The 13858-nt window shown below is 35.5% G+C and overlaps 1 protein-coding gene and 1 pseudogene across 1 annotated transcript; both read left to right on the forward strand.

The window, feature by feature from the left end:
* LOC132178100 (uncharacterized) overlaps window positions 1-13858 on the forward strand; it is a 189899-nt pseudogene that overhangs the window by 22027 nt on the left and 154014 nt on the right.
* LOC132177114 (putative disease resistance RPP13-like protein 1) lies at window positions 100-3240 on the forward strand. Its single transcript, XM_059589332.1, has one exon. It carries the CDS (start codon window positions 100-102, stop codon window positions 3238-3240), a length of 3141 nt encoding a protein of 1046 aa, XP_059445315.1.

The following is a 13858-nucleotide window of genomic DNA, read 5'->3' on the forward strand; positions in this document are numbered from 1 at the left end:
GACACAAAGCCAAACATAGCTTGAATTGCAATCTCATTTTGCTCTGCTTTTTGCGATCACCAATTCCTTTGTTTTCCTTTGACTTGCAAACAAGATAACATGGCTCACATTGCACTGGCAACTGCAGGCATAGTTCTTCCTCCCCTCCTCAAAGTGTTTTTTGAGAGAATGGCATCTCACGAGTTCAATGACTTCTTTCGGGAACGAAAACTCAGTGACAAACTCCTAAGGAAGTTGAAGATAGCATTGTTGACAGTGAATGCAGTGCTCGAAGACGCAGAGGATAGGCAATTTACAGAGGCTAGTGTGAAGGACTGGCTCGATGAGTTGAAAGGTACTCTCTATGATATAGAGGACATTTTGGATGAGATTGCTACCAAAGACTTTCGAAGAACAATTACAAGTAAGGTACGACACTCCATCTCTGCCTCTCATTTTGTGAATAAGATAGAAGGGGAGATAAATGTTGCATTTGAAATATTAGAAGATCTTGCAAAACAAATAGGTGTTTTAGGTCTGAGAGCAGGTGTTGGAGGGCAACCATTAGAAAGACTGCCTACGACTTCTTTTGTTGAAGAGTCTGGTATTTTTGGTAGACATCAAGATGAGGAAGCAATAATTAAGTCGTTGTTCTCTAATGAAGCGAGTGGTAGTGAGATAGGTGTGATTGTCATAGTTGGAATGGGGGGAATTGGCAAAACCACCCTTGCTCAACTTGTTTACAATGACAATAGGGTGAAGGAGCATTTTGACCTTAAAGCATGGGTTTGTGTTTCAGATCCATTTGACGTGTTCATGGTAATGAAAACAATTATAGAGGAAATAGGTTTGTCAACTAATGCTGATAGTACAAATCTAAATCATCTTCAAATTAATCTGAAGAAAATGTTGACAGGAAAGAGGTTCTTATTTGTTTTAGACGATGTTTGGGATAAGAATAATGCCAAATGGGAGGTCTTAAGTAATGCTTTAAAATCTGGGATACAAGGAAGTAGGGTTATCGTGACAACACGTGATCAGGATGTTGCAAGAGTCGTGCATGCTAGTGCAACTCATCATATAATAGAGTTACCCAAAGAAGATTGTTGGTCACTATTTGCGAAATTTGCATTCCATGATGGTCACCCTGATGCATATCCAAAACTAGAAGCAATAGGAAGACAAATCGTAGAAAAGTGCAAAGGCCTACCTCTAGCAATCAAGGCAATTGGATCTCTCTTGTGGTCTAAATTAGATGTTGATGAATGGGATAACGTATTTAGAAGTGAATTATGGGATTTATCAGTTGAGGAGACAAGCATCCTTCCTGCTCTAAAGTTAAGTTATAAATATCTTTCGTCACTTTTAAAGCGATGCTTTGCATACTGTTCCATATTCCCAAAGGATTATACTTTTAAAAAAGATAAATTAGTTTTATTATGGATGGCAGAAGGTTTATTGCCACAACCCAAAAACAAAACAATGGAAGAAGTTGGTGATGATTACTTCCTTGCTCTTGTATCAAGATCATTATTCCAGCGATCAAGTCGCAACAAATATATAATGCATGATCTTGTCAGCGATTTGGCAAAATTTATATCTAAACAATTTGCTTTAAGCCTTGAAGATGATTATTCTCATGACGTTCGAAGCAGGACTCGTCATTTCTCATATTATTGTGAAAAAGTTCATCTTATGAATTTTAAGACCTTTCATGAGGCTAAGAGGTTGCGCACTATCCTAGAATTAAATTTCTTCAGGAACGGTTTGTTCATCAGGCGTGGAGTCCAATTTTTATTACCAATGAGAAGATGCCTACGGGTGCTCATTCTATGTTACCATGCAGACATAGCTAAGTTGCCAGATTCAATTGGTAAACTTATACATTTACGTTATTTAGACCTTTCTTACACTGGGATTGAAAGGTTGCCTGATTCCTTATGTAAGTTGTGCAATTTGCAAATATTGAATTTATCACATTGTCGGTTTCTTGCTGCCTTGCCAAGAGATACGCATAAACTCATTAATTTGCGTCATCTTAATTTTGCTGAAACTTGCATCAAGGAGATGCCGACAAATCTGGGAAAGCTAAAATGTCTTCAAACATTAACTAAATTTATTGTTGGTAAAATTGATAGTGGATCTAGCATTGGAGAGCTACAAACACTTACAAATCTTCGGGGATCGCTCTCTATTTTTGGGCTCCAAAATGTTGAATGTTCCGCGGATGCTAAGGACAAAAACATGAGGGATATGAAGTACCTTGTGGAGTTGGTATTGGAGTGGAAACTTGGAACAAATGCTTCTGAAAGTCATATAATTGTACTTGATAGTCTCCAACCCCATTCAAACTTGAAAAGTCTCACTATCAACCAGTACGGTGGTAAAAGTTTTCCAAATTGGGTAGGGCATGCTTCATTCTCTAATATAGCATCTCTTCGTCTAGAATACTGTAAATTTTGTTGTAGCTTGCCACCACTTGGGCAATTACCCTCTTTGCAAGACCTCTCTATTGTTGGGTTGGATGGAGTTGTTACAATAGGTCGGGAGTTTTATGGCAGTGGATCTTCTTCAATTAAGCCATTTGTAGCCTTGAAATTTGTAAGGTTCGAGAAGATGTTGAAGTGGGAGGAATGGTTTTCGTTTGATGCTGAAAATGAAGGTGGAGCTTTTCCTAATCTTAGGGAGCTAAAAATTTATAGATGCCCCAATTTTGCATATTTTCTAAAAGGAGGATTCCGTGCCCCTAACCTTAAAGATTTTCGTGTCATCGATTGTGGGAGACTGCCATCACTACCTGACAAGATGCACATTCTTCTTCCATCTCTTGAGAAATTGTATATAGAAGATTGTCCAAAAGTTGAGTCATTTCCTGAAGGGGGATTGCCTTCCAATCTAAATGAAATTTCCATCTCCAATTGTGACAAACTCTTTGCGAGACGGACAGGGTGGGGTTTGCAAAAACTCCTATGTGTTAGAAGATTCTCAATCGGTGACAAATCTGAAGATGTGGAATTCTTTCCAGATGAGGGGTTGTTGCCTGCCAGTCTTACATATCTTCACATCGAAGGGTTTCCAAATTTGAAATCTTTAGACAAGAAGGGACTTCAACACCTCACTACTCTTGCAGAATTGGAGATCGAGTGGTGCCCTAAGCTTGAGTGCATGCCAGAAGACGGGTTGCCTGCCTCCCTTACCACTGTAAATATCTCATTTTGTCCTCTGTTGGAGAAAGAGTGGGATATGAAAAGAGAAAAATGACTCAAGATTGCTCACGTCCTGCACAAATGGGTTAGTGGTACTTTCTCTCTTCAACCAACTAATTTCTCAATGGAATAGAATGCTTTCCAAAACTGTTTGTTCTTCCATAGTTTTAGTTTAATAATTTTGTTTTTATTTCAAGTCATTTGTCTAATTTAATCCATCTAAAACCAAAAAAGAACTAAAAAGCCCAAAAGATTCAAAATCGGTTGGATTATGAGTGGTGTTTTCCTTTGAAGCAGGTACTCTATAATGAAATTGAAGCTCCACTTGTGTGCTCATGGGATTCCGTTTTCAATGATCACTTCTTCTCAATGGGTGCAGATGTTCAACCCTATTCATCTATGTTGGAATGGGTTAAAAGGGCAACCGATGCTTGTTGACACAATGCCCAATTAATTCAATTAACATTATACAAGCTCAATCTTGTGTGACATATTCAATATCTGTAATTGTAATTTCTAGTATTGAAGAACGGAATTGTATTTATGGATTGAAATGTAAAAGTTAAAGGAATGAAGGATGTGATTTTGGTTAGTAAAACATGTTAAAAAGTATTTTTTTTATTAGATATTTGTGATGCGAAATAATGAATTTGGTTTAAATTCGCGCATTTTCAAATAAGCACTCATTCGCCTGTTTATAAATAAAATCACATTTTTATCCTATTTTAAAATAATTACTTTTTAATTACAATACCAAACATCTTACCTTTTGCGATAACTTTTAAAAACATAGATTCTTTTAGCAAAATTACAATACCAAACGCACCCTAATACAATAAATAAACCTTCCTCTCTCCCAATGGACTTACTTATTCATTTAAGACTAAACTATGCATTTCATGTCAAATTCGGAATAGGATCCTCTCCATTTCAAAATCTCTTTATTTCCTCCATTTAGTGCATTTTGAAGGGTATTGCATTTAATGCACTACTACCATTAAAATTTTTGGATAACACTACTCTTTAAAATGCACTAAATAGAAGAAATTGAGGGATTTTGAAATGGAGAAGATTCTTTTCCGTCAATTTCATGCTTATTGTTCTTTCATTCCTTATTTCTTTTCCTTTATTTTTTAGTGCTTGCTTTTATTGTACGATAGTTACTGAAGCTCTGCCACCCAAATCATGTTTAATTTCAGATTGGGTGCCATTTTGTATCCATAAAAATCAGAAAGATGTTACTGGATGAGAGTTTGACATTGGGGGCAAGGTTAGTTTCTTGTGATATCAATGCTTTTATTATAGGTACATTAGAAGGAAACTAATGTTGGCACTCCCATCGACTTTTGATTTTGATTTCTGTAAAAAAAAAAAAAAAAAACGGAAAAATGATGAATTTGGGATTGCAAACGGTAATACCCTGATTATTAGTAAAAGGAATAACGAAAGGAAATGGATTTATTAATCCAATTTTATAAAAACACCCGTAATTCAAAAAGGCTTAATATGATGCCTCAAAATTTCAAAATTTAAAAAGAAATACATTTTCTAAAGCAATAATCACTTTCATAAATGCAACTGTATCTTAAAATTGAGAGTTTTTAAAATTTAGAAGGGTCTTATCAAAACATGCGGTAGTTCAGAGTCATTTGTGAAGTTTTTCCTTTAAATTAAGATAAAGAGAAATGCTATATATATATATATATATATATATATATATATAGTAATTATTACTGTACCTTCAAAGATGGAATTTGGATCCAAGATTCTAAATTTTTCATATCCCTTCAAACTACCACCCAATTGACAATGTCTCTCACCACCTTTCAATTATGACAATGCTCCCCTCAAACTATCAAAATATTATCAATATCCCCACAATGCGAAACTACCCTTAGTAAAATAAAAACAAAAATACTTAAACTTCTAAAAAACCTAAAATTAAAAAATAAAATAAAATAAAATCCAATGGGTGGCCAAATTTAAAATAAATAAATAAATCCCTTTTATAAAAAAATAATAATAAAAAAAAATTAAAAATTAAAAATTTTAATTTTTTTTTTTTTTTATAAAAATTGAAATTTTTTGTTTTTTAAATAAAAATTTCCGTTTTAAAAAAAAGAATTAAAAATTTTCGTTAAAAAAAAAAAATTGTTAATTTTTTTTTTAATGGTTCTTTTTTTAAAAAACAAATTCAAAAAAATTAAAAATGATTATTATTATTTTAATTTATAGGGGTATTTTTGTCTTATTAAGAAATATACAGGAGCATTTTTCTCTTTTTTCAAGCTTTAGGAAAGAGATTAACAATGTTTTGGTACTTGAAGAAGAACATTGTCAATTGGGTGGTAGTTTAGGGATAGTATATAGACCTTACCCAATTTTCTTTAACATTCTTAACAACTATTTATTACCATTCTATTAATATAGGAACCCAAACATTAATTTTTGAAAAACTTAAATACGTTAAAGGACACTTGACATTTATTAGAAGAGAAATGCTGAACATACAAATAAGTTTTACAAACAAAGCTTACGTATTGATGCAAAAAAAAAAAAAAAAAATGGAAAAAAAAACTTGACCTATGCCTGGGTCACAAATGCTGTGGGTGACTGCTCTTTCTCTCTCTCCAACAAAAACTTGATGTTGTTAGCAAATTCTTTGGATCGTTGTTCTCAATTTTAATTTCCAAAAAAGGAAATAGCAAGAAACCATGTATTTTTTATCATCGTGTCTCTGCCGGCAATGGCAAGTCCGGCAGCACACACCTCGTCCAAGTATGAGGTGGAAGAGACCCAAGGTAAAGCCCAACGCAAAAGCAAACAAGGATTAACAGCCGCACAGAGGAACACAGAACGGGAGGCACAAATCCAAAAACAGAGCACGAGAAACAAAGGAGGAACAGGGGGAAGGAGAACGTACCCAAAACAGAAATTTGGAGAAAAACTTTGGGCCATGCCATGGAGAAAAATTCCCTCTAATTTGACCCATGCCGTGGGTCTCTGATGACCCAGCCGGTCTCGGCCAGAACCTGAATCATTCTATTATTCCTCTGAGCAGGAGTGCAAGCTCTTGAAATAGTATAATTATGAATTACTTATCAAACGTTATATTGTAACTTAATGTATGCAAGTAATCATGATTCAGGTTTAGACTTGGCTATTCACACCTCAACTTGATGTATGAGATAAAGATTAATACAAGAAGTAGAGGGTATATCACAATGAAATTATTCTTAGTTATGATTACTTTCTATTGCTACAGAATGCAACATGAGTTGGAGGTGACAACAAATCAGGACACTTTTCAAGGGCGTTTGGACCACTCCACGAAGGGTTAGGGGGTTATTGGCGCACTCCAACCACACCCTTGGGAGGCCGACCATCCTCTTGGGGGTGAAGGGGTAGTTGGCCACTTTTTTAAAGGGTGGCCAACCACCTTAAGGGGTAGTCTGGCCACCATCAAATTTTTTTAATTTTTTTTTTCATTATTTTTTAGGGGTTGTCGACCACCTTAAAAGGTGGTCTGACCACCCATTAGCTTCTTTAGATATTTTTATTTTATTACTAACATGATTAAATTCAGATCATTCATTTTAAATGAAGAGAGATGATAGAGACTCAACTATTTTACCCAATTTTGGATTAACTTTTGCCTTATTTTTTTTAAAAAAAAAATAAAAATAAATAAAAAAAGGAAAAAATGTCTGAAGCAACCCTATCTATTTTTTGTCTTTCTTTTATTTGAAATTTTTTTAAAAATGAAAAATGATATTTTTCTTCATAATAATGTCATTTTTTTTTTAAGAAAATGTCATTATTATGAAGAAAAATACCATTTTTCATTTTTTTTAAAATACCAAATAAAAGAAAGGCAAAAAATAGATAGAGTTGCTTCAGACATTTTTTCCATTTTTTATTTTGTTTGTTTTAAAAAATAATAATAATAATAAGGTAAAAGTTGGACTTATGTTGGGCAAAAAAGTTGAGCATTTAGTATTTGCCTTAAATGAATGGTTGGGGTGAGCTTTCATAGAGAAGAAGAGGAGAGCATGGAAGGCTAGGAGTGTGATTGGGTGGTAAAGGTTCCTCTTTGGCTGTTGGAACATCATCTTGGGAAGAGGAAAAGGAGATGGGAAGTTGTGGGGTTTGGATGAGAGGGATTTATTTGGTTTTTGAGGTTTTGGGATAGGGAAAATATTGGAAACACCAGTTTATTGGTATTATGTTGGTATTTGTAAGTGGGCATAACCTACACGTTGTCCCACTGAATTTCGTAAGAAAGAGGTCAACATCCAAGAAGTATCCACTACAGAGTTACCAAGAGGCACTATCAGACTTGCGAATCCAGTTCAAGAAGATGTTCAATGGCTTGTAGGTTCTTGGATCTATGCCTTGGCTGATCAACTTCTTGCTGAGGTGAGTGTTCCAGTAATTCTTTATCTCATGGTCTGTACGTCCTAGAATTCTCCCAGCTATCAATGACCACCTATAATTACCAAAATAGTGCAATTTAGATATTGCATGATGATGATGATGAATATGACATTACAAGAAAGTTACTCATCAGGGGCAACCTATTAGGGGCGATTACAAAGTCGCCCCTAATACTCAACTATTAGGGGCGACTTTCAGTTAAGTATTAGTGTCCACATCAAAGTGGATGCTAATAATGGGTCGAAAGGTTGACTATTAGCGTCCACAATAAGTCGACCCTAATATACACGCGGGAATTATTCAAGGGGCGGAAAAAACTTTAAGCGGCCAAAAAACAACTTTTAGGGTCGACAGTAGTCGACGCTGATAGTATACTAATAGTGTCCACTTAAGTGGACGCTAAAAGCTGGGAAAAAATGAAAAAAGAAGAAAAAAAATCAAATAAAAGATCAATAGGGACGACTTTCTAAAGAGTACGTAAAAAAATTAAAAAAAAAATAAAAAAAAAATAAAATTGATGACCAATAGTGTCCACTAAAAGTGGACGCTGAAGACACATTATTAGGGTCGACAAAGAGTAGGTAATAAAATTAAAAAATAAAATTGATGCCCAATAGCGTCCATTAAAAGTGGACGCTGAAGACACATTATTAGGGTCGACAAAAGTCGACCCTAAGAGTACGTAGAAAAATAAAATAAATAAATAAATAAAATTGATGCCCAATAGCGTCCACTTTTTAGTGGATGCTAAAAACACATTATTAGGGTCGACTTTCAAAGTCGACCCTAAAAAGTACGTAGAAAAATTAAAAATAAAATTAAAAAAATAAAATTGATGACCAATAGCATCCACTCTTAGTGGACGCTAAAGACACATTATTAGGGTTGACTTTCCTAATACTTAAGTAGTAGAGTCGACTTTGTCGACCCTAAAGAGTACGTAGAAAAAAAAAATTGATGTCCAATAGCGTCCACTATTAGTGGACGCTGAAGACCCATTATTGTCGACCCTAAAGAGTTTGTAGAAAAATTAAAAAAAATAAATAAATAAATAAAATTGATGCTCAATAGCGTCCACTAATAGTGGACGCTGAAGACCCATTATTAAGTCGACCCTAATACTTGAGTATTAGGGTTGACTAAAAAGTGCGTAGAAGAATTAAAAGAAAATAAATAAATAAAATTGATGACCAATAGCGTCCACTAAAAGTGACGCTGAAGACGTATTATTAGGGTCGACTTTTAAGTATTAAGGTCAATAAAGTCGACCCTAAAGTGTAGGTAGAAAAATAAAAAAATAAATAAAAAAGTAAATTTGATGCCCAATAGCGTCCACTAAAATTGTGTATATATCACTGCATTCTTTAAAATTTTTAAATAAAGTGACACAATATGCACCGTTAAATATAACAAAATAAAATTTTAACCATAAAAGTAAAGCTCTCTCTTTCACTTATTCCATATGTACAGTTGTTTCAATATATATATATATGTTTTTCTTAAAAAAAAGAAGGAAAATTTCTTCTATTTCAATTCCATCCTCCTAAAGAAAGATTTTAATTTGTATATATTTGCCATTTGGTTAGGAGTTCCATTTGGAGGATAAAGTTTTCATTCGGACTAATTTGAAGACTTAATTCCCATTTCATAATTCATATTAAATTTTACAGATCTAATAGTGTATATATATATTATATGATGAATATATTGATACCTTATGGAAAGATTTTACACTGTTAAATATAACAAAATAAAATCTAAACCGTAAAATAATTCCTCTCAGTTTTAAGTGAAAATATATTGATACCTTGCAATTCAACAACCGGCCATGTGCAAATACGGAGTCATTTCCATAAGAAAACACAAAAGCAAGTAAAAATAAACAAAACTAAAGACAAATAAAAAGATTAACTTAAAACATACTAAACAAAATAAAAAGGGTAAACTATGGGGTGCCTCCCATGAGCGCTAAGTTTAACGTCTTCAGCCAGACGGTGGTTGTAACGCCCCAAGTTCTAGAGGTAGAGCGACTGGGAGCAATTGTAACATATTCTTAATAAAAAAATATATAAATTTCTCCTACCATATGTTCACTACAAAAACATAAAATCACCAGAGTACTGTAAACTCTCATTATAAAATCATAAACACATAATGTGCTAATATTCAATAATCTTATAAGCAATAAAGTTACACCGTTTAAGCTTATCCAAAGCCATCTAGTCTATAGAATGGAGTCCCAGACACTTCTACTGCTACTGCTCCTGCTAGTCCATAAAGTAGCAATAGGATCTTTAACAACTAAGAGGCCCACCGGTACCCATGTCTTTAGTACTACGATATATAAAGCAATCTGAAAAAGATGTATAAGGAGAAGGGGTGAGTTCGACAACTCAGTAAGTAGCCACAACACCAAGATGCTATAAAACATGCTATGCAGATTTCTATGTCAAAATCTCTATCATGCACAATAATAATTTGTGTTGAATAACATAATTAAGAAAATAAGCATGATAGTTGCAAAATGAGTAAGCATTTCCTTTTATTTTCCTTTCAAAATAATTGTTTTACCCTTTGACTCGACGCCACAATTTTATCGTGAGTAGCGCACGTTGGCTTGTCCTGAAGGACCTATATGCTCATCCTGTCGTCATAGGGGAGAGCTACCAGGTTGGGAACTTCCCTAGGTGAAGGCCACCTGCCGGTAGCACACACCTTTTCGTAACCGTCTTTCGGTGTGCTTGCCATGCTACCCTATGCGGTACCGATCGTCACTATAATCGTGTCTCGGGTTAAACATTTATAACCATGAATGCACATATAACATTTCATATGATCTGTAACTCATCTATAACTATATACTATGCCATGAATGCATATATAATATTTCATATGATCTGTAAACTCATCTGTAACTATATATTGTGCCATGAATGCACATATAACATTTTATATGATCTGTAAACTCATCTGTGCCATGAAACTTTGAGAGCTCTTTTCATTCATAATTGCAGTTATGCATAAATCATGAAATAGGGTAACTGTAACATGTAAAATTCTTAAACAATGACATATGATTGAATAAAACTTGACATTAAAATATGAAAGGAAGTGCAATTGAAAATCATGTAAGTGAATTCTTTATAAAATCCCCAACATTTTTCTAAAAGATTTATAATAAAATCTGTTAGGGTTTTTGGTGTTGTGTCTCCTTACCTAGCATTGCATGCCCTTATTTTGAATCCGCATCCAACTCACAATTCTTACAACGGAGGTAAAAAGTACCTTAGTCATCAATTCGTTTTCAAATTCCAATCATGCACCACTTTAGTTGCTACGGATCTTAACTCTAATCTCTATCCCACCATCGTCTATCCTTAACCAAAAACATTATAGTGACATCAACCCTACCACGCTTGATTTATATGCCTCACATAGAATTCTAATAATCAACTCCACTAAGGCCTTAATTTAACCAATTGCTTACACTAAAGCACCAAGGTTATAACATTCTTATTACTTTTAAATCATCCGACTACAATTAATAGCTTAAGAAGTCTGTCTAGCCATAATATCGCTATCTTCCTAAGCCATTTAATTTAGCAACTTACTCCCAATATCAAAAGCTTAGAAACATTTACAACAATTACTCTAATTATCATAAGACGTACTAGCATCTAAACCCAATAAGCATCAACTTAATGTTAAGAATTTAGCTACATACTAAAAATACTATAAAAGATATGAAAATATTACCTTGGAGAATTCTCATATTTATTTTATTTTCCTTCTTCCTCCTCTTTCTTTCTCTTCTTCCTCTTTCTTTCTTCTCTCTTTCCTCTCTTTTCTTTTCTCTTTCTCCTCTCTTTCCTTTCTTTTCTTCCTCTTTCTTTCGGTTCTCTCCCTCATCTCACGCTCACTTGAGCTGTGAGCAATTGAGAGGGTTTGCTCTCCTTAAACACCCACCGTATGTGGGACATTTTCCCTTGAGAGCTTGCCACATGTTTGTCCCACATGCATCCAATTCCTTCTTGACCACAAGACAAGTGTCCACCAAGTGTCCACCAAGAAAGCCATAGAAGCACATGTTACTTTAAGTGTCAACCAAGGAAACGATACAGACATGCTGTATAACACCTGTAGCTATAGGTGTCAACAAAGTAACTAAAGTTGGTCTCCATGCAACTTATCATGTAAGGCATGTGTCATCTTGAGTTAAGCTTCCATGACTTGTCCAACAAACTCTTCAAGCATTTACATTAAAACTGATCAAAAAAAATCTACAATTAATCCTCAATAAACCTAAACCTTTTGACTAACATATACCAAAAAAATTGTGGCTTACGGATATTATTAACCCATCCAATTAATTTCCCAAATCGCAGGTACTTCAACTATTCTGCAGCTTGACCTATTAAACTTGGAAAAATCATAACTCTTTCAATTTAACTCCAAATGACACAAACTTTGGCTTGAAATTTTCCTCATTCAAAGATGCACAACATATCCAAAAATCATAGTAACCCATAACTGTTTGGTACCTCAAAAGTCCCACGAAATTCGGTGCCTCTGTTTGACTGAAATTCCTGTTTTGACACTTGCATCTTCTAAAAATCATAACTCCTTCTACAAGCATCCAAAAATCATGAAACCACTTTTAAAATCTTCTTTTCTCATCATTCTATAAGATCTTAAAACAATTTTATTTAAAGTCACTCATTGAATTTTCGGAGTCCAAAACAATGTGACTTTTCTTTCAATAACCTACTAAAATTATAACTAGCAATTTTCCATCATCTTTCACATTAAGTCTATTCACCTAACTCCATATAAATCTTAATAAAATTGCAAATCCTTCTTATCCTTAAGATCACCTTTATTCTAGGTATAAATTTCGGGGTATTACAGTGGTCCCTGCTTACTGTTGTCTAGAAGATGATGCTCCTGCAGATGGTGGTGGCAACTGGCTGAGAATGGACTGCATCAATTCTTCTAAGGCACCTAGGTGTTTGTCCATCAATTCTTTATTTTCCTGAGTCTCCTTTCTTTGGCCAGCCAACTCTCTCCGAAGGCCTGCTATTTCTTCACTAAGTGAGCGGTTTCGTGCTTCACGAAAAATTGTCGGGGCCTCCTCCTCAGCTGCCTTTGAATCAACTACAGGTTCATCTTCGGCCATCGGCTCGGCCTCATACTCTTCAGCACCAGCTGCTGGTGCTGGAGCTACCCGGGGCATGTGGGAGAGGCTCTTGTTCCATTTACGAATGCCAAATATGGGAGTAGTAGTGACGGGCTCATCAGCTGCGGTACCCTTGACGCCTTTCTTCTGGAGGATATAGGAGATTAAGTATGGGAAAGGCAACCCCCATGAATATGTGGACTTCGCTCCTCCAACGTGCACCCCATTTAAAAATTTGTGAATTTGGTTCCAAATTATGTCAGAAATGGAGTACCAAGCACCTTTATGGAAGGCGTAGAGTGCTTGAAGAAATTGATCCTGCCTTTGACTTTTGTGCTCCAAGGGAAAAGAATTACGGTGTAATATGGAGTCCACAAACCAAAGCCGTTGAGGTAGCTTGGATCGGCTTCCGGCATTATGGTGGGCGGGCATCAGCAAATATCCCTTCGCACATGTCCTCAATGACTTCCGCCACGTAGAATTTGTCGGGTTGCTCAGCAAGTTGTGCGGCTTCTGGAGGGTGGTTATCATTGCATTGAAGGGCAGCAGCAATGTCAGCCTGTGTTACATCAATAGCTTTGCCTTGCACTTTGGAAGAGAGGGCAGCCAGCCTGTTGCAGTCATGAGACAAGTGGGCATAAAACTCGATCACCAATTTTCTGTAAGTAGTGGGGGTGACCGGCTTGAAAAGCTTCTTGAGCCCCCGTCGCTTGAACTCGGCGACCGCCCATTGAGTCGCCTCAAGATTTTGAAAGTCTTCGCGAATGGCAAAGGTGGTCTCAAATAGTAGCTCCCGCTCCTCAAAAGTGGGCAGGGGAGAAATGGCTCGGGTATCAGACCTCGGGAGGACGAAGCTCGAGTTCTTGGCATGATGAGCTTGATTGGGGACTTTTGTTGAACACCTGGTGTGCACTAGAGATAGCCAAAATTGCAAAACAACACAACTCCGCTCAAAACCCCTTGCAAAAACACCAAAATCCAACCACAACAAAGCCATGTGGGTGGATGAACACCCACAATTGCAGAAATATGAGAAAAAAAAAAAAAAAGAAACAAAAGT

This window comes from Corylus avellana, chromosome ca4 (assembly GCF_901000735.1).
Source record: "Corylus avellana chromosome ca4, CavTom2PMs-1.0".
NCBI lineage: Eukaryota > Viridiplantae > Streptophyta > Magnoliopsida > Fagales > Betulaceae > Corylus > Corylus avellana.